This window comes from Salmo salar, chromosome 05 (genome assembly GCF_965601325.2).
Source record: "Salmo salar chromosome 05, fSalSal1, whole genome shotgun sequence".
NCBI lineage: Eukaryota > Metazoa > Chordata > Actinopteri > Salmoniformes > Salmonidae > Salmo > Salmo salar.
The window spans coordinates 72,824,048-72,843,003 of NC_138295.1; the positions used below are offsets into that span (position 1 = coordinate 72,824,048).

General features: G+C 41.9%; 1 protein-coding gene across 1 annotated transcript; it reads left to right on the forward strand.

Moving 5' to 3' along the window:
* Positions 1-687: 687 nt before the first annotated feature.
* LOC106597663 (uncharacterized) lies at positions 688-5,294 on the forward strand. Its single transcript, XM_014188821.3, has 2 exons — positions 688-1,048; positions 3,707-5,294. Exons 1-2 carry the CDS (start codon positions 856-858, stop codon positions 4,693-4,695), a joined length of 1,182 nt encoding a protein of 393 aa, XP_014044296.2. The 5' UTR covers positions 688-855; the 3' UTR covers positions 4,696-5,294.
* The last annotated feature ends 13,662 nt before the right edge of the window (positions 5,295-18,956 follow it).

Consider the following 18,956-nt stretch of genomic DNA (forward strand, 5'->3'; position numbering starts at 1 on the left):
ATGAAAAACATACATAAGGAAATGATTGCTGCTAAATGCTTAAAATGGATGAACTCCCCTAGAAGATACGAGAAGAACATTCACAAGAGGGAGAAAACATAATGACAACCCGACAAAAAACCTCATGACAACATGACAGTCGTCCTGTGTAGGGAGAGTCTTTCAGAAAATACAAGAAGTGCATTAAAACATCTCATTCCCGAAATCTACTGTCATTCTTTATTTCTAGGAAATATGTCCCTCTTCTTTCTTTAATTAATTGCAGACATGAGAATGTTGGATTAGTGATAGCATTATGGTGTATTCTATTTTTTGTGTACTTTTGTGATCTAGGGAGGCAATGATTGCTCTAAACTTCAGATTTGCACCAGTAGTGCTGTAGCAGTGCCACCAGCTCTGCAGTCTATTACATTTAGGTATATTTGCTGGATTAGAATAGAAATGTAAAGACACTGGAGGAACTCCAACAATAAATTGGGATATACTTATTCAATCTGATAAATGACGAGAGATTCATTAATTTTGCTCAGTAATCAGTGTCCTCTTCTCAAAGGCAGAATAGACTGGTGCAAACTGCAGGAGCTTCACGACCTGCGCCTTCCGCTCCAGCAGGGGACGACAGTGCAAAATGTATTATGTCGTGCACGCACAAAGACTATATAATGACGAGATGCTCATGTCTCCGCCATAACAATGGGATGGTAGGCGACGACCTTGGGTAAAAAAAATAAACCCATGTAAACGCATTGGGCTTGTTTTGGACAGAGTTAGGGGACAGTGAAACCTCTCGCTTCGCCTCAGCGCTCTTTATATTTTCGACTTGGTAGTTATCTAGCCAACGTTCCTTCTCTACAAATGTCTAAAATAGAGTTATTGAGAATGTTTCTAAACCAGAGATTGATAGCGGCAGCTGAGGAGATATTTGGTGTCGTTGAAGAAACGATAGCAGAGTACCAGGAAGAGGTTTCTCGCACAAGGGAAGAGAACAGTCGTCTACGGCTCACGCTCGATATCCGTACTAAGCCAGATATCAAGTTACATAGACAAGGTTTGTTTGTATTTTCAACATTCATTTAATATGAGACACGATAAGCTATCAATGTAATACAATGTTAAGTGTAGATAGTTCCAATATCTGTAAGAAGGTTACTCAATCTTAAACCCAACTAACTACCCGGCTAACAATTCTAGAGCTGAGTTTTTAATTGTTTTTTGTTACCCGTAATCGTCCCATGTTTGAATGTCCAGTTTTCCTTTAGTTAAGGAAACATTCTATCTTTGTTAGCAAAAACATTCTGAGAACCCGTTTAGCATGTTTTGGTGTTGAAGGTGGAACATTCCCTTTAATGTCACACAGATCTTATCAAGAACGTGGTTACAATGTTATCAGAATATATAACATTAATGCTTTAGACGCGCTTTATGGGACGTTGCAAAAACATTTATTTATGTCCGGTTTTCAGAGGGTTAGGAAAATATTCCAGCAACGTCCCACGAATTATACACAGGACATGGTTGCCAAGTTCTCAGAATGTAAGATATTCATGTTCTAGACACTTTTCATGGGAACATTGCAATAACATTTCTGTGTATCAGTTGTCAGTATGTCGCCTGATTTATCCCGAAAGAAACGTTCTCCCCCCAAAAACCATTACACCTTGTTACCGTTGCCAAGCCCATTAAGACCCTGATTGGTAATCCACTCACAGCTCTTTGTCTGTTGGCAAAATGAGGGTTACTCACACACCCACAGTGCTTTTAACACACTGTTTTCAACTACCACATTTCATATACATGATTACATTGTGCATGTTGATTTATACAGTAGTTATTATGCAACATGTCCTCACCTGGGATTTCAACTCACAACCTATTGGTTCATGGCAATCAGATCTTCCTGCTACACCACCATGTCTGTGTCAGTTATCAGTTAATTGGACCATTCTCTCATCATTGATTTGATTGACTTATTTCAACAATTGAAGGGCTTTCTATATTATCTAATGTTTGTGCGGCATATTAACCTGTTTTAATGATACTCCTCAATCACTAGGATCAATACGTTTGTCTTGAGTGTACTTTTAACAGAACTGAGAGTTACTTCAAAGTTCATTCACCCCATTGCTTACACATATCAAGTTGTTTCAGGTCTACTCAAGTGTCTAGGGAGGAGGGTTTCTTCTTCACAGGGCCTAACTATTGGTGAGTGTTGGGCTAGTAACCAAAAGGTTGCTGGATCCCTGAGCTGACAAGGTAAAAATCTGTCTTTCTGCCCCTGAACAATGCACATAACCCACTGTTCCCTGGGCGCCAAAGATGTGGATGTCAATTAAGGCAGCCCCCTGCACCTCTCTGATTCAGAGGAGTTGGGTTAAATGCGGAAGACACATTTCAGTTGAAGGCATTCAGTTGTACAACTGACTAGGTATCCCCCTTTCCCAATGAGCTCATGCCAGAGCAGGGCTATCCAACTCTGTTCCCAGAGAGCTACCATCCTGTAGGTTTTCACTCCAACCCTAATCTAGCACACCGGATTATCCTAATTAGCTTGTGGATAAACTGAATCAGGTTAGTTGCAACTGGGGTTGGAATGAAAACCTACAGGAGGGTAGCTCTCCAGGAACAGGGTTGGCGAGCCCTGCCCTAGAAATAACCCTCATTGGGACAGTCATTAGGTTGTTCGTCATTGGTGCTAGTGGCCTTGGTTTGAGACCCGCAGGAGAGTCGACCTACTCTCACATTCTTAGCAATATGTTAGTCATTATTTGGCAACAGTTACAACACACCAGTGTTTGAAGTAAATCTCTGTTAAAAGTACACCCAAGAAAATATTTTATTGATCATAGTGATTCAGAAGTATCATTAAAACAGGTTAATATGACCCATCAATATTAGGCAACTATAGAGAAAGCCCTTAAATTGCTGGAATAAGAAAATAAAAAAGAAATAAGAGAATAATCCGTTAACTGACAGCCTACTTTACACAGACATGATGGTGTAGCAGGAAGATTGGAGTACCATGAATTAAGGGGTTGAGAGTTCAAATCCCAGTTGTGGACATGTTGAATAATAATTACTGATTAATTGAACATGCACAATGTAATTATGTATGTCAAATATGGAAGATGAAAACACAGTATTTTAAAAGCACTCTGTGTATGAGTATCCCTAACCTTGCCAACAGACAAAGAGTTGTGAATGGATCAGTGGTTCACCAATCAGGGCCTTAATTGGCTTGGCAACAGTAATAAGTCGTGATGTGTAAAACATTTTATATTGTGGACACAAATGTCTTTGCAACATTCCTATTAAACATGCCTCGAACATTAATATCTCATGTTCTGAGAACATGACAACCATGTTCTGTGTATGTTTGGTGGGACATTGATGGAATATTCTCCTAACCAGCAGAAAACTGGAGACATAAATGTTCTTGCAACATTCTCATGAAACATGTCTAGAACATTAATATATTACGTTCTGAGAACATGTAACCATGTTCTGGGTATGTTCTACTTGACATTAAGGGAATGGTCTCTTGGAAACATGCCTTGCACATCCCAGGAACATTCCTAAGAAAACATTAGTTAATGACCGAATGAGACGCTTAAGGAAATATTCAAATAAAGTTGTGGGAACATTTTGTTGTTAGCTGGGTACGTCAAGTCAGCTCTTGAATTTTCTATTTCATCCCTCTCCTCTCCAGATCTCCAGCAGCTCACTGTCACTGTGTCTGATGAGGTGTTTTCCCCTGAGCAGCAGGAGTGGAACCCCAGTCTGGGGCAGAAGGACCCAGAACCCACACGGATGAAAGATGAGCAGGATGAACCAAGGACCAGTCAGGAGGACGAGAATAATTTCAACGAGTTTATCAATTCTTACGGCTGTGTATCAAGTGACTATTATCAGGACCCAACTCAGTTCTCACATGAAGAGAGATACTCTCTACCCAGCACCTCAACTGAACAGATCAAAACAGAACCTTATGTAGAAGACTATGGTGTATCAGAACCAACCAGAGAGTCTCAGCCCTTTTCTGCAGTAGATAGAGAGTGTTCTGCAGCTCAGAGTGAAAACAGAGGACATATTGACAGGATGGAGAGTGGAGGACCTCTGTCAGGTCTAACGTTAAAGCCACTCAAATCAAAGAGAACAAAGACAGTAAAAGGACAGCGTTCTCATAGTGTTAAGGACAGGAAATTGAACCATCTAAAATCACACTCGAGACCCAGTGTAAGCTGGGATGCTGCTCCTAGTTGTAAGGTATGTGGAAAGCAATTTGACTCCATGGCTTCTTTATTAAATCATGTGCAAACGCACACACAGGATAAAGAACATGTTTGTGGTGTGTGTGGGAAATTCTGTCAGTCCACAGAAAGTATGATAAATCACCTACAAACTCACATCGGAGCAAAGTGTTGTCATGTTTGTGGTAAATATTTTGCTTGGGATGCTTTCCTGAAAAGGCATTTGAGGAGTCATACAGGGGAGAAGCCGTTTCGCTGTCATGATTGTGGCAAAGGATTCAGTCAGAGTGGAAACCTGGCTGTGCATATGAAGAGCCACTCTGGGGAGAAACCACATTGCTGCCCTGTTTGTGGGAAATGTTTCATAAGAAACCCTGATCTGACAGTCCACATGAGGACTCATACAGGGGTGAAACCATATACGGGCAGTATTGTGGCCAAGGCTTAAAGCAAAATTATCACTGGAAACTACACATGAAGATCCACATGGGAAAAACCATATCATTGCCATCTTTGTGACGTATTTCAGCACTAGCACCCAGTCAACCTGGCATGAGATTTCACATGGAAGAGAAGGCGTCACTGCCATGGCTGGCAGAGGCTTTGCATAGACTGGAAGTTTGGCAAGACATAATGACAATGCACAGAATAGTTTAGTGTAGAAAATACTGACAGTGGACCTTGTTTGTGATACATGTTTCACTCAGCCGCTTTATTGAGGAAAGTTTTTACTCGCAGTGACTGTTAATATGTGGTTGTTTTACCTGTTTTGAATCCACTGACTGTAAGACAGTGCAATTATGTTTCACTGTTAGTCTACACCTGTTGCCTACAAAGCGTGTCACAAAATACATTTGTTTGGATTTGATTGCTGCTAAATGCTTCAAATGGATGAAGTCCCCTAGAAGGTACGAGAATATTCACAAGAGGCACAAAACATAATGACAACCTGATGAAAATCCTCCTGACAACATGGCAGTAGTTTCCTGTGTAGGGAGGGTCTTTCAGACAATACAAGAGGTGCATTAAAACATGTAGTTCTCTGAATTGACTGGCTTTATTTCTATGAAATACAGTGCCTTCAGAAAGTATTCAAACTCCTGGACTTATTCCACATTTTGTGTTACAGACTGTATACAAAATTGATTCATTTTTTCTCACCCATCTACACACAATACCCCATAATAACGAAGTGAAAACATGTTTTTAGAAATGTATTGAAAATTAATTACAGAAATATCTCATTGGCGTATGCACACCCCTTAGCTCAGGTGCATCCAATTTCCTTTGATCATCCTTGAACTGTTGCTACAACTTGATTGGAGTCCCCCTGTGGCCAATTCAATTGTTCAGACATGATTTAGAAAGAAACACACCTGTCTATATAAGGTAACACAGTTGACAGTGCATGTCAGAGAGGGCAGATAGGCAATCTAGGGCACTCAGGATGTGCGATGGTGCCTTAAAACTACACCGGTTGAGGCTTTACAAGTAGATACTGGGGAAATGCCACTATCAATTAGAGTTAAGCGTACTGGGCAAGACTGAAGGGTAGTAAGGTAGATCATCCTACACTGACAGTATTGGAAGACTGCTGGTAATACGAAAGACATCAAGAGAGAGATTTTGACCTAGAGATTTGGAAAAGGGGTTTGTAAAGATGGACTCAGGGAGCTTGTTATAGGGCCAGCTGTGGCAATAGGAAATGTGTCACTGTGGTTTTATACAAGACCACATGTCGATTTTAGCCTGATCAAAGAACCTGTGGTGTGAACAAGATCATGTAGCAACAATAGTGGATCAATATATTACTAATCAGTTTTATTATTGTCTTGCAGTGCATACAGATGGTTCAAAGTATCCCATGAATGGGAAGACAGGAGCAGGTGCATTTATTCCTGAGTTCGATGTTAATCTATGCAAGAAGCTAACAAATGATTTATCTGTAGATTCAACAGAAATGGTGGTGATAATTGTTGGATTGCAATGGATAGGGGTGCAACCAGGAAGAATAGCAATATGTTCGGACTCTGCATCTGTTTTGTGTCGTTTAAGATCTGGAAAGCATTTCGCTACATCCACAATAACGTGCTAAATGTGTGTTGGTGACAAATAAAATTAGATTTTGATTTGAAAGTCAGAACATGAGGATTTATGGGTAGAAATAATGCTGCTGTTGTTGGGCTTACAAAGAAATGGTATTGAAATTCAGTTCTGTTGGATTCCAGCTCATAAAGGAGTTAATGGAAATGATATAGTAGATATAATAGCAGAAAAAGCAGTGAAAAATAATATTGTGGATATACAGGTGCAGTTGGGTAGAGAGGAAATGAAAACATTGATTCTGAAAAATGGGTTAGATTGCTGGCAGAGACAATGGGATGAAAGTAGTAAGGGCAGGCATTTTTATAGTACAAGGAAATCTGTACGGGGGAGAGTGTCATATAATGGGAACAGAAGGGAGGAAGTTATGTTGTGTAGGATGAGATTAGGGCATATGGATTTGAATTCCTCTTGGAAATTGATAGGGAAGCATGGTACTGGAATGTGTAATGGCTGTATGGTAGAGGAAATTGAACATTATTTTGTGAAATGTGTGATGTAGAAAGGGAGAGGTTATTTGACAGGGTCAGAGAGGTTGTACGGGAATAGGGAGAAGGTGGTATTTTATGTGGGGATGACGGGAGTAGTGAGGTTTGTAGGGAATTATTTTATTTTATTAGAAATTCAGGGTTAGTTGAGAGAATATAGTGGTATATTTTGGTCGTGACCGGCCTCACACTCCAGAACAGTAGGTGGTGGTGTATGCACCTGCCAGTTGGTTGCGATTCGCCAATAAAAACTTAAAGAAGAAGTGCATGTCAAAGCAGAATCTATACCATGAAGTCCAAGGAACTCTGTAGTTCTCTGAGATACAATTGTGATGAGGCATATAGCTGGGGAAGGGTATAAAACAATGTCTAGAGTGTTGAAAGTTTCTGAGAGCTCAGTGGTCTCCATCGTTGGGAAATTGAAAAAAATGTGGAACTACCCAGACTCTGCCTAGAGCTTGCCTTCCAACCAAACGGAGCAACCGGGCAAGTAGGACCTTGGTCAGGGAGGTGACCAAGAATGCAATGACCACTCAGAGTTCCTTGGCTGTGATGGGAGAACCTGCCAGAAGGACAACAGTCTCTACAGCACTTTACCAATCTGGGCTTTATGGGAGAGTGGCCAGACAGAAGCCACTCCTGAGAAAAAGGCACATGACGGCATGCCTGGAGTTTGCAAAAAAAGGAATGTGAAAGACAGATCATAAGGCAAAAGATTCTGTGGTCTGGTGAGACAAATTGAACACTTTGGCCTGAATGTAAAGCGCTATGTCTGGAGAAAACCAGACACAGCTCATCACCCGTCTAACACCATCCCTACTGTGAAGCATGGTGGAGGCAGCATCATGCTATGGGGATGCTTTTCAGCAGCAGGGACTGGAAGACTGGTAAGGATGGATGAAACAATGAATGGAGCCAAATACATGCAAATACTTAATGAGAACCTGATCAGAGTGCAAATGACCTTGGACAGGGGTGAAGATTTGCATTCCAACAGGACAGTGACCCTAAGCATACAGCCAAAGTAACATTGGAATGGCTTCAGAACAATAAAAGTTATTGAGTCGCCCAGCTGAAGCCCAAACTTGAATCCCATTGAAAATCTGTGGAAAGACTTGAAGATTGCTGTTCATCGCCGCTCCCCATCTAACTTAACAGAGCTTGAGAAAATCCCCAAATCCAGATGTGCAAAGCTGATACAGACATACCCAAGACAACTCAAAGCTGTAATCACCTCCAAAGGTGTTTTTTCAAAGTATTGATTCAGTGGTGTGAATACTTATTTAAATGAGATATTTATGTATTTTTAAAAACATTTTTCACTTTGTCATTATGAGGTACTGTATGTAGATGGGTGAGAGTTTTTTTTTTTAAATACATTTTGAATTCAAACTAACAACAAAATGTGGAATAAGTCAAGGGTTATGAATACTTTCTGAAGGCACGGTACATCACTCCTCTTCTCTTCCTTTAATTAATTGCAGACATGAGAATGTTGAATTAGTAATAGCATTATGGTGTATTTTATTTTTTGTGTACTTTTGTGATCTAGGGTTGATCTAAACTTCAGATTTGCACCAGTAGTGCTGTAGCAGTGCCACCAGCTCTGCAGTCTACTACATGTAGGTCTATGTGCTGGGCTTTAATAGAAATGCGCACACTGGAGGACCTCCAACAATAGATTGGGAAATACTTATTCAATCTGATCAATGATTAGTATGAAAAGGGATTAGAGGTGAATTCATTTTGCCTATTACAGTTTTTCTCAGTCGCTTTGGTGCATTTCTTAGATCAAAAGTGCCATTCTTGATACTACTTGTACAAATTCCAAATCATCTAGTCTCTTGTGCACATCATTAAAGCAATTTCTTATTCCTTTGAACAAATTGCAATTGCTTTTGTACATATTGCAATTGATAATGTACAAGTGTCAGCTTTTTTCCACATTTTCAATTGCTCATGTCATGTTGATCAAAATATAGTAGATGGTTCTCTGTTGAATAGTCTTTCCCCTCAAAACATCTAGGCATTAGTTCCTTGCATAAGCCATTACATGCAAAATTGTTGAACTATTTGTCATAAACTGTCAAGCATAGTTTTACACATTTCTATTAGACCTTTTGTACAAAAACATGAATTGATGAATGGTGCAGGTGAAATTGACCCTCACTCATGAAGGAATGTAAAGTGTTAGTTCAACCAACAATCAACCAGTTGTCTAAATTGCTCAAAGGTGCATCTCATAAAACTGTAATTTTTGTGAAGAATCAACAACAAGTGGGACACAATTATGAAGTGGAACGAAATTTATTGGATATTTCAAACTTTTTTAACAAATAAAAAACTGAAAAATTGGCCGTGCAAAATTATTCAGCCCCCTTAAGTTAATACTTTGTAGTGCCACCTTTTGCTGTGATTACAGCTGTAAGTCGCTTGGGGTATGTCTCTATCAGTTTTGCACATCGAGAGACTGAAATTTTTGCCCATTCCTCCTTGCAAAACAGCTCGAGCTCAGTGAGGTTGGATGGAGAGCATTTGTGAACAGCAGTTTTCAGTTCTTTCCACAGATTCTCGATTGGATTCAGGTCTGGACTTTGACTTGGCCATTCTAACACCTGGATATGTTTATTTGTGAACCATTCCATTGTAGATTTTGCTTTATGTTTTGGATCATTGTCTTGTTGGAAGACAAATCTCCGTCCCAGTCTCAGGTCTTTTGCAGACTCCATCAGGTTTTCTTCCAGAATGGTCCTGTATTTGGCTCCATCCATCTTCCCATCAATTTTAACCATCTTCCCTGCCCCTGCTGAAGAAAAGCAGGCCCAAACCATGATGCTGCCACCACCATGTTTGACAGTGGGGATGGTGTGTTCAGGGTGATGAGCTGTGTTGCTTTTACGCCAAACATAATGTTTTGCATTGTTGCCAAAAAGTTTGATTTTGGTTTCATCTGACCAGAGCACCTTCTTCCACATGTTTGGTGTGTCTCCCAGGTGGCTAGTGGCAAACTTTAAACAACACTTTTTATGGATATCTTTAAGAAATGGCTTTCTTCTTGCCACTCTTCCATAAAGGCCGGATTTGTGCAGTATACGACTGATTGTTGTCCTATGGACAGTCTCCCACCTCAGCTGTAGATCTCTGCAGTTCATCCAGAGTGATCATGGGCCTCTTGGCTGCATCTCTGATCAGTCTTCTCCTTGTATGAGCTGAAAGTTTAGAGGGACGGCCGGGTCTTCGTAGATTTGCAGTGGTCTGATACTCCTTCCATTTCAATATTATCGCTTGCACAGTGCTCCTTGGGATGTTTAAAGCTTGGGAAATCTTTTTGTATCCAAATCCGGCTTTAAACTTCTCCACAACAGTATCTCGGACCTGCCTGGTGTGTTTCTTGTTCTTCATGATGTTCTCTGCGCTTTAAACGGACCTCTGAGACTCACAGAGCAGGTGCATTTATACGGAGACTTGATTACACACAGGTGGATTCTATTTATCATCATTAGTCATTTAGGTCAACATTGGATCATTCAGAGATCCTCACTGAACTTCTGGAGAGAGTTTGCTGCACTGAAAGTAAAGGGGCTGAATAATTTTGCACGCCCAATTTTTCCGTTTTTTATTTGTTAAAAAAGTTTGAAATATCCAATACATTTCGTTCCACTTCATGATTGTGTCCCACTTGTTGTTGATTCTTCACAAAAATTACAGTTTTATATCTTTATGTTTGAAGCCTGAAATGTGGCAAAAGGTCGAAAAGTTCAAGGGGGCTGAATACTTTCGCAAGGCACTGTATATAGACAGACCACAACACAGAGTTGCAATTTTCCAATAATGGATGGACCAGGAAACGAACAGGGTCAACAGCCAAGAGGAGGAAGAAGAGGAGCAAGGATGCATGGTGGAAGGCAAAACAGAGGAAGAGGCAGAAGAGGACATAGGCGCATATCTAATGACATAAGGGCCACTATTGTAGACAATGGTGTCAATCATGGCCTTACAATGGCTGAGGCGGTTCGAAGGGTGCAGCCGAATATTGGGAGATCAACCGTGTCCTCAATAGTTCAAACGTTTCGAAGAGAGAACAGGTATGTCCACCAATGTACAGTGCACAGTTACTGTATATAAGCAGTATACTGTATACTTCCTACAATGCTTCATATTACAGTAGTCCACTTGTATTTCACAGCATACAGAAATATACTCTATACAGATACATACTGCACCTTACATGCATCCACCTGTATGTTTTACAGTAAAATGTGTGTTCGCATAGTTTTTGTCTATGTGAAAGTGTGCGATGCATCACTGCATTTTTCCCCACATAGGACTGCAAGATTACCTCAAACCGGTGGCAGAGGACGCCTTTTCACACCTCAACAGGAGGAGGCTATTTGCACCATGGTCCGAGCAAACAATGCCATGAGACTCAGGGAAATACAAAGGACCATTATAGAAGACAATGATGTCTTTGAAAACATCCATACGGTTAGCATCTCAACCATCGACAGGGTGCTGCATAGAAACCAGATGAGTATGAAACAGCTGTACCGTGTACCATTCCAAAGGAATGAGGACAGAGTTAAGGAGCTACGGTACCAGTATGTACAGGTAAAACATATATCTATGTAACTACTTTACAGCAACATTTTATAGTGATACATAGTACAGTAAGCATAAACTGCACACATTTCCATTGCTGTGGAAGGAACATGCAATATATACTGCTCAAAAAAATAAAGGGAACACTTAAACAACACATCCTAGATCTGAATGAAAGAAATAATCTTATTAAATACTTTTTTCTTTACATAGTTGAATGTGCTGACAACAAAATCACACAAAAATAATCAATGGAAATCCAATTTATCAACCCATGGAGGTCTGGATTTGGAGTCACACTCAAAATTAAAGTGGAAAACCACACTACAGGCTGATCCAACTTTGATGTAATGTCCTTAAAACAAGTCAAAATGAGGCTCAGTAGTGTGTGTAGCCTCCACGTGCCTGTATGACTTCCCTACAACGCCTGGGCATGCTCCTGATGAGGTGGCGGATGGTCTCCTGAGGGATCTCCTCCCAGACCTGGACTAAAGCATCCGCCAACTCCTGGACAGTCTGTGGCGCAACGTGGCGTTGGTGGATGGAGCGAGACATGATGTCCCAGATGTGCTCAATTGGATTCAGGTCTGGGGAACGGGCGGGCCAGTCCATAGCATCAATGCCTTCCTCTTGCAGGAACTGCTGACACACTCCAGCCACATGAGGTCTAGCATTGTCTTGCATTAGGAGGAACCCAGGGCCAACCGCACCAGCATATGGTCTCACAAGGGGTCTGAGGATCTCATCTCGGTACCTAATGGCAGTCAGGCTACCTCTGGCGAGCACATGGAGGGCTGTGCGGCCCCCCAAAGAAATGCCACCCCACACCATGACTGACCCACCGCCAAACCGGTCATGCTGGAGGATGTTGCAGGCAGCAGAACGTTCTCCACGGCGTCTCCAGACTCTGTCACGTCTGTCACATGTGCTCAGTGTGAACCTGCTTTCATCTGTGAAGAGCACAGGGCGCCAGTGGCGAATTTGCCAATCTTGGTGTTCTCTGGCAAATGCCAAATGTCCTGCACGGTGTTGGGCTGTAAGCACAACCCCCACCTGTGGACGTCGGGCCCTCATACCACCCTCATGGAGTCTGTTTCTGACCGTTTGAGCAGACACATGCACATTTGTGGCCTACTGGAGGTCATTTTGCAGGGCTCTGGCAGTGCTCCTCCTGCTCCTCCTTGCACAAAGGCGGAGGTAGCGGTCCTGCTGCTGGGTTGTTGCCCTCCTACGGCCTCCTCCACGTCTCCTGATGTACTGGCCTGTCTCCTGGTAGCGCCTCCATGCTCTGGACACTACGCTGACAGACACAGCAAACCTTCTTGCCACAGCTCGCATTGATGTGCCATCCTGGTTGAGCTGCACTACCTGAGCCACTTGTGTGGGTTGTAGACTCCGTCTCATGCTACCACTAGAGTGAAAGCACCGCCAGCATTCAAAAGTGACCAAAACATCAGCCAGGAAGCATAGGAACTGAGAAGTTGTCTGTGGTCCCCACCTGCAGAACCACTCCTTTATTGGGGGTGTCTTGATAATTGCCTATAATTTCCACCTGTTGTCTATTCCATTTGAACAACAGCATGTGAAATTTATTGTCAATCAGTGTTGTTTCCTAAGTGGACAGTTTGATTTCCCTGAAGTGTGATTGACTTGGAGTTACATTGTGTTGTTTAAGTGTTCCCTTTATTTTTTTGAGCAGTGTATGTACATTTTATGTCACTCTTCCTTACCAAAACAAATTCAACTGTGTGTTCTGGGATATAGCGTATAATGGAGTTGGAATCAAGTGAACCCTCTCACGACTTTGTATACATGGATGAGGCTGACTTCAACCTGACCAAATGCAGAAGGCGGGGTCGGAATATCATCGGTCACAGAGCTACTGTGGATTTGCCAGGCCAACAAGGAGGAAATATCACCATGTGTGCTGCTATTTTGGAGCATGGTGTCCTAACCCATATCCCCCTTATAGGGCCATACAACACCCAGCATCTATTCAACTTTTTAGAGACTCTCTACAGGGCTCTCATCCCTGATGATGAGAGGGGTCTGTTTAGAGAGGATTTGCCAAAGTATGTGGTCATTTGTGATAATGTGAGTTTCCATCGATCAAACATCATAAGGCAATGGTTTGTGACCCACCCGAGGATGCTCATAGAATTCCTCCCACCTTATTCACCATTCCTTAACACAATTGAGGAGTTCTTTTCAGCATGGAGGTGGAAGGTGTACGATCATCAGCCACACACACAGATGACCCTGCTGGCTGCAATGGATGCAGCATGTGAGGACATCACAGTAGACGCCTGCAGAGGATGGATAAGGCATTCCAAAAGATTCTTTCCACGTTGCATCGGAAGGGAAAATATCCGGTGTGATGTGGATGAGAATATGTGGGCCGACAGACAGGAACGTCTGGATGTGTAGAGACAGCACTAGAACAGCGCTGCGGGCAAAGTTGTGCCTTAGGGGTGGTTTCCTGTGTTTCTTTCTAATTTAGTTGTTTTTCCTTTGTGCCCCCTGGGTTGTCCAGTCTCTTTCAGTCAATAACCCACATACAGTAATATGTAAATAGTACTGTTGAAATTGATATACGCCATAGAAGTGCAGCCTTGTGCATTTTCAATACAGTAACTGTCATCCAAACTGTAGCCGAAGTTTACATCAGATAATACTATCAAAGTACACAGTTCCATTGACAACATGCCTAAACATTTTGACGACCTTGTTCGTGAACAATGACTCAATGACTTATCATTCTGATGACACTGACATGATCATTGGCATGAATATTTACTTTTGAGAGATGTACTAAGGATTTTTAGTGACTGACTAGCTTTAGAAACACATCTATTGTATATTACAGTTTGTACAAATTGTTCTGAGAAATGCACTTATTATTTTGCACATGTTAGGGATGATGTGAAAAATGCACCAAAGCGACTGAGAAAAACTGTAATCAGCCCTCTTCTCAAAAGCAGCACAGCTGGCGCCACCTGCAGGATCGCGACGACCTGTGCCTGCCGCTCCAGTAGGGGGCGACAGTGCAAAATGTATTATACCGTGCACGCACAAAGACTGACAGCGCTCTTTGTCTTGTTGACTTTGTTTACGTTGGTAGCTAGCTGGCTAACCTGGCTAGCTAGATAGCGTTTCTTCTCAAAAAATGTCTAAAATGGAGTACCTGAGAGTGTTTCTCAACCAGAAATTAATAGCGGCAGCTGAAGAGATATTTGGTGTCGTTGAAGAAACGATAGCAGAGTACCAGGAAGAGGTTTCTCACACAAAGGAGGAGAACAGGCGTCTACGGAGCATGCTGGATATTCGTTCTAAGCCACAGATCAAGTTACATAGACGAGCAGGTGTGTGTTTGTTTTAATAACGTTAATTTCATATGAATTACGATTAGCTTTCAATTTAATACATTTGGTAGAGTATTTACAAAACCAAGGTCTGTAAAAATATAATTATCGTAAGTCTAGCTACGCCTCAAGTCAGTTTTTGAGTTTTTCTCCCCATTATCTCCAGACCTCCAGCAGCTCACGGTCACCGTGTCTGATGAACAGCAGGAGTGGAGCCCCAGTCTGGGGCAGAAGGACCCAGAACCCACACGGATGAAAGATGAACAGAATGAACCAAGGACCAGTCAGGAGGATGAGAACAATTTCAACGAGTTTATAAATTCTTACGGCTGTGTATCAAGTGACTATTATCAGGACCCAACTCAGTTCTCACATGAAGAGAGATACTCTCTACCCAGCACCTCAACTGAACAGATCAAAACAGAACCTTATGTAGAAGACTATGGTGTATCAGAACCAACCAGAGAGTCTCAGCCCTTTTCTGCAGTAGATAGAGAGTGTTCTGCAGCTCAGAGTGAAAACAGAGGACATATTGACAGGATGGAGAGTGGAGGACCTCTGTCAGGTCTAACGTTAAAGCCACTCAAATCAAAGAGAACAAAGACAGTAAAAGGACAGCGTTCTCATAGTGTTAAGGACAGGAAATTGAACCATCTAAAATCACACTCAAGACCCAGTGTAAGCTGGGATGCTGCTCCTAGTTGTAAGGTATGTGGAAAGCAATTTGACTCCATGGCTTCTTTATTAAATCACGTGCAAACGCACACACAGGATAAAGAACATGTTTGTGGTGTGTGTGGGAAATTCTGTCAGTCCACAGAAAGTATGATAGATCACCTACAAACTCACATCGGAGCAAAGTGTTGTCATATTTGTGGTAAATATTTTGCTTGGGATACTTTCCTGAAAAGGCATTTGAGGAGTCATACAGGGGAGAAGCCATTTCACTGTCATGATTGTGGCAAAGGATTTACTCAGCGCGGACACCTAAACTTACATATGAGGAGCCACACAGGGGAGAAACCACATCAATGCCAAGATTGTGGCAAATGTTTCAGCCAGAATACATCTCTGATAGTGCATATGAGGACTCACACAGGGGAGAAGCCATACATGTGTCCTGTGTGTAGAAAATGCTTTACCACATCAAGTATGTTAAAGAAGCATCAGACAGCTCACAAACATATAGGTGTCATGAATGTGGCCAATGCCACAATGGATTCAGACCATACGGAGCCACATGAAGAGGGTTTACAAGGAGGAGAACACATGACTGTTCCCTGTGTGGGAACAGAGAATCAGACAGCAGACAGAGACATGTGAGAGGAGAATCAGGAGATAGCCCTCCTCAGGACACTGCTCTCTGATTAATATCACGTTCTTACAGAGAGCAGTTAGTGTGTTTCTGAGCAACAGGAGTCCCTGCTCATTAGTTATAGGATGACACAGAGGACATGATGTGATCCACTGTTCTCTGTCTGTATATAAACCTTGCATTGGTCTTGAGTAATATGTCTTGTTCATATATGGTAATATGTCACATCTGCCCTGATGTTGCAAACAGCCTAGTATTCAGAATGTTTGTTCCCTTGTGTTTAATGTGGCAAGATCTTCCATACACCAAATGTCATACTTACCTCTGAGCCTAATGCCAAAATGCACCAAGGGGAAAAAAAGAATAATAATTTAATGTGTATTTACATGTATAGAGAATTGGTATGATACAGTTACGCTATGTTCAATGGTAACTAAATATACCACCTGAAATGAGAGCTGCTTCTTTCAACCAATGTTGAAAATAATAAATGGCTGATAATGTGTTCATTGAAGTGTCTTTTTTTTAGCTTCTCTCTTCTCTGGCAGCATTGCGGGATCATGTTGGGAACAGCAACCATTATTTGATGAAATCAATACAAGTGTTAGGAAAAGGACACAGGCTCCAATCTTTAAATAAAAGCACTTTTAATTCTCTGTAAAGGCAGTGGAAATATCTCTGAGCTGTCTATCAAATGGCTGCATCTACACACTAATCATTTAGTGAGTTATACTGGTGAGTTATACTGAGTTATACAGACCCTGTTGCACGAAACGAAGAACTTCCATAGGGTAGGGACGTCCCAAGAAGATTTCCATGGGGTAGGGACGTCCCAAGAAGATTTCCATGGGGTAGGGACGTCCAAAGAGGAGTTCGGTCAGCTAGAGGAGGACGCGCTCGCTTGGAGGTTGTGTTGTGATGCACAAGATTTGAGGTTTGTTTGAATGACTTCGTGCCTGGAGAACTGTGTGGAGTCAACTGGGTGAATGAGTTGTTGATGCGTGAGAAGTTTGGAAGTCTGACAGCCGAGATGGAGGCAAGTAGTGTGGACGAAATGGAGAACATTTTGGAGAAGCAACAGTTGTGCTGGAATGTGAACAGAATGGGTGTCAGTTCTGATGGTCTGGAGTGGGAGGATGCAGATCAAGGAATGGTCGGTAGTGGAAAGACATAGGAAGCATAGAGTTGACACTGAAAGTAGTGGATGGTCTAGTAAAGAAAGCATAAAGAGGGCAAAGGTAAGAAGCAAGAGTAATAATGTGTGGGAGTGGAAAGTGGTGATTGTGTTTGATGAGACCACAGGGCCTCATTTACACCCTATCCAACTAACCAATGCAATACAGAAAGAGATGGGTGAAGTCAGATTAGCCCAGTTCATAGGAAATGGTAGATTGTTCATATTTTGTGGTAGCCTGATGGAAAGCCTGTTATGGCTAGGCGTCCCGCTAGCGGCACACCTCGACAACATCCGGGGAAATTGCAGAGCGCGAAATTTAAATAAATATTTAACATTCATGAAAATACAAGTGTTATACATCAAAATAAAGCTTAACTTCTTGTTAATCAAGCCGCTGTGTGAGATTTCAAAAAGGCTTTACGGCGAAAGCACACCATGCGATTATCTGAGGACAGCGCCCTGCATACAAAAGCATGAAAAACATGAAAAACATTTCAACCAGCAAGTCAGAAATAGCAATATAATAAATGCCTTACCTTTGAAGATCTTCTTCTGTTGGCACTACAAAAGGTCCCAGGAACATCACAAATGGTCCTTTCGTTCGATAAAGTCCTTTATATCCATAGAAACTCAGTTTAGCTGGCACGCTTCATTCAGTAATCCACCGGTTTCCCTCCTTCAAAATGCATACAAAATGAATCCCAAACGTTACCAATAAACTTATCTAAACAAGTCAAACAACGTTTATAATCAAACTTACGTAAATAAACTATACAATTTAATACGGAGAATCGTTATTGTCTTTACCGGCGATAAACAACAAAGAACGCGTTCTCATCCACGTGCATGAAAACATTACAGCCAAAATGGGAGCCACCTAGAAAAACTACAAATTCTAGCTCATTTTCCCAAAGCCTGAAACTCTTTCTAAAGACTGTTGGAAGCCCTAGGAACTGCAACATGGGAGGATTAAGCCTCATAATAAGCCATTAGAAACAGTGGTAGGCTGAATTTATTTTTTGGGGGGGATGGTTTGTCCTCGGGGTTTCGCCTGCCATATCAGTTCTGTTATACTCACAGACATAATTTTAACAGTTTTAGAAACTTTAGAGTGTTTTCTATCCAAATCTAATTATATGCATATCCTAGCCTCTGGGCAAGAGTAACAGGCAGTTTACTTTGGGCACGCTTTTCATCCGGACGTCAAAATACTGCCCCCTAGCCCAAAGAGGTTTTAATGGGAAGAATATTAGAAGTAATGTCCCTGGCGCCAATACTAGGTTGAGGGGAATCATCACTGCAGTCCCAATATCTATGTCCATAGATGATATTACAGAAATGTGACAGGAAGCAGAGTGATTGAGGCTTATCAGTGCTGCTGATGTTTGAGAAGGTTTTACCTAGACAAGTACAGAAAGGATTCATCAGTTTCAATGTCAGAGAATTTGTCCCATCCCCAATGCTGTGTTTTAAATGCAGAAGAATGGGACATGTAGCTGCTCAGTGTAAAGGACAGAAATATGTGGGGAACATGATTACAGTGAATGTGAGAACAATGTGAAGGTAATTGTGTGTGTGGGGGGGGGGGGGGGGGGGGGGGGGCGCATAGTGCAGCATTTGGTGGATCCCAGGTGCAGAGAGAGACTCAGAGCTATAGAATCAGTC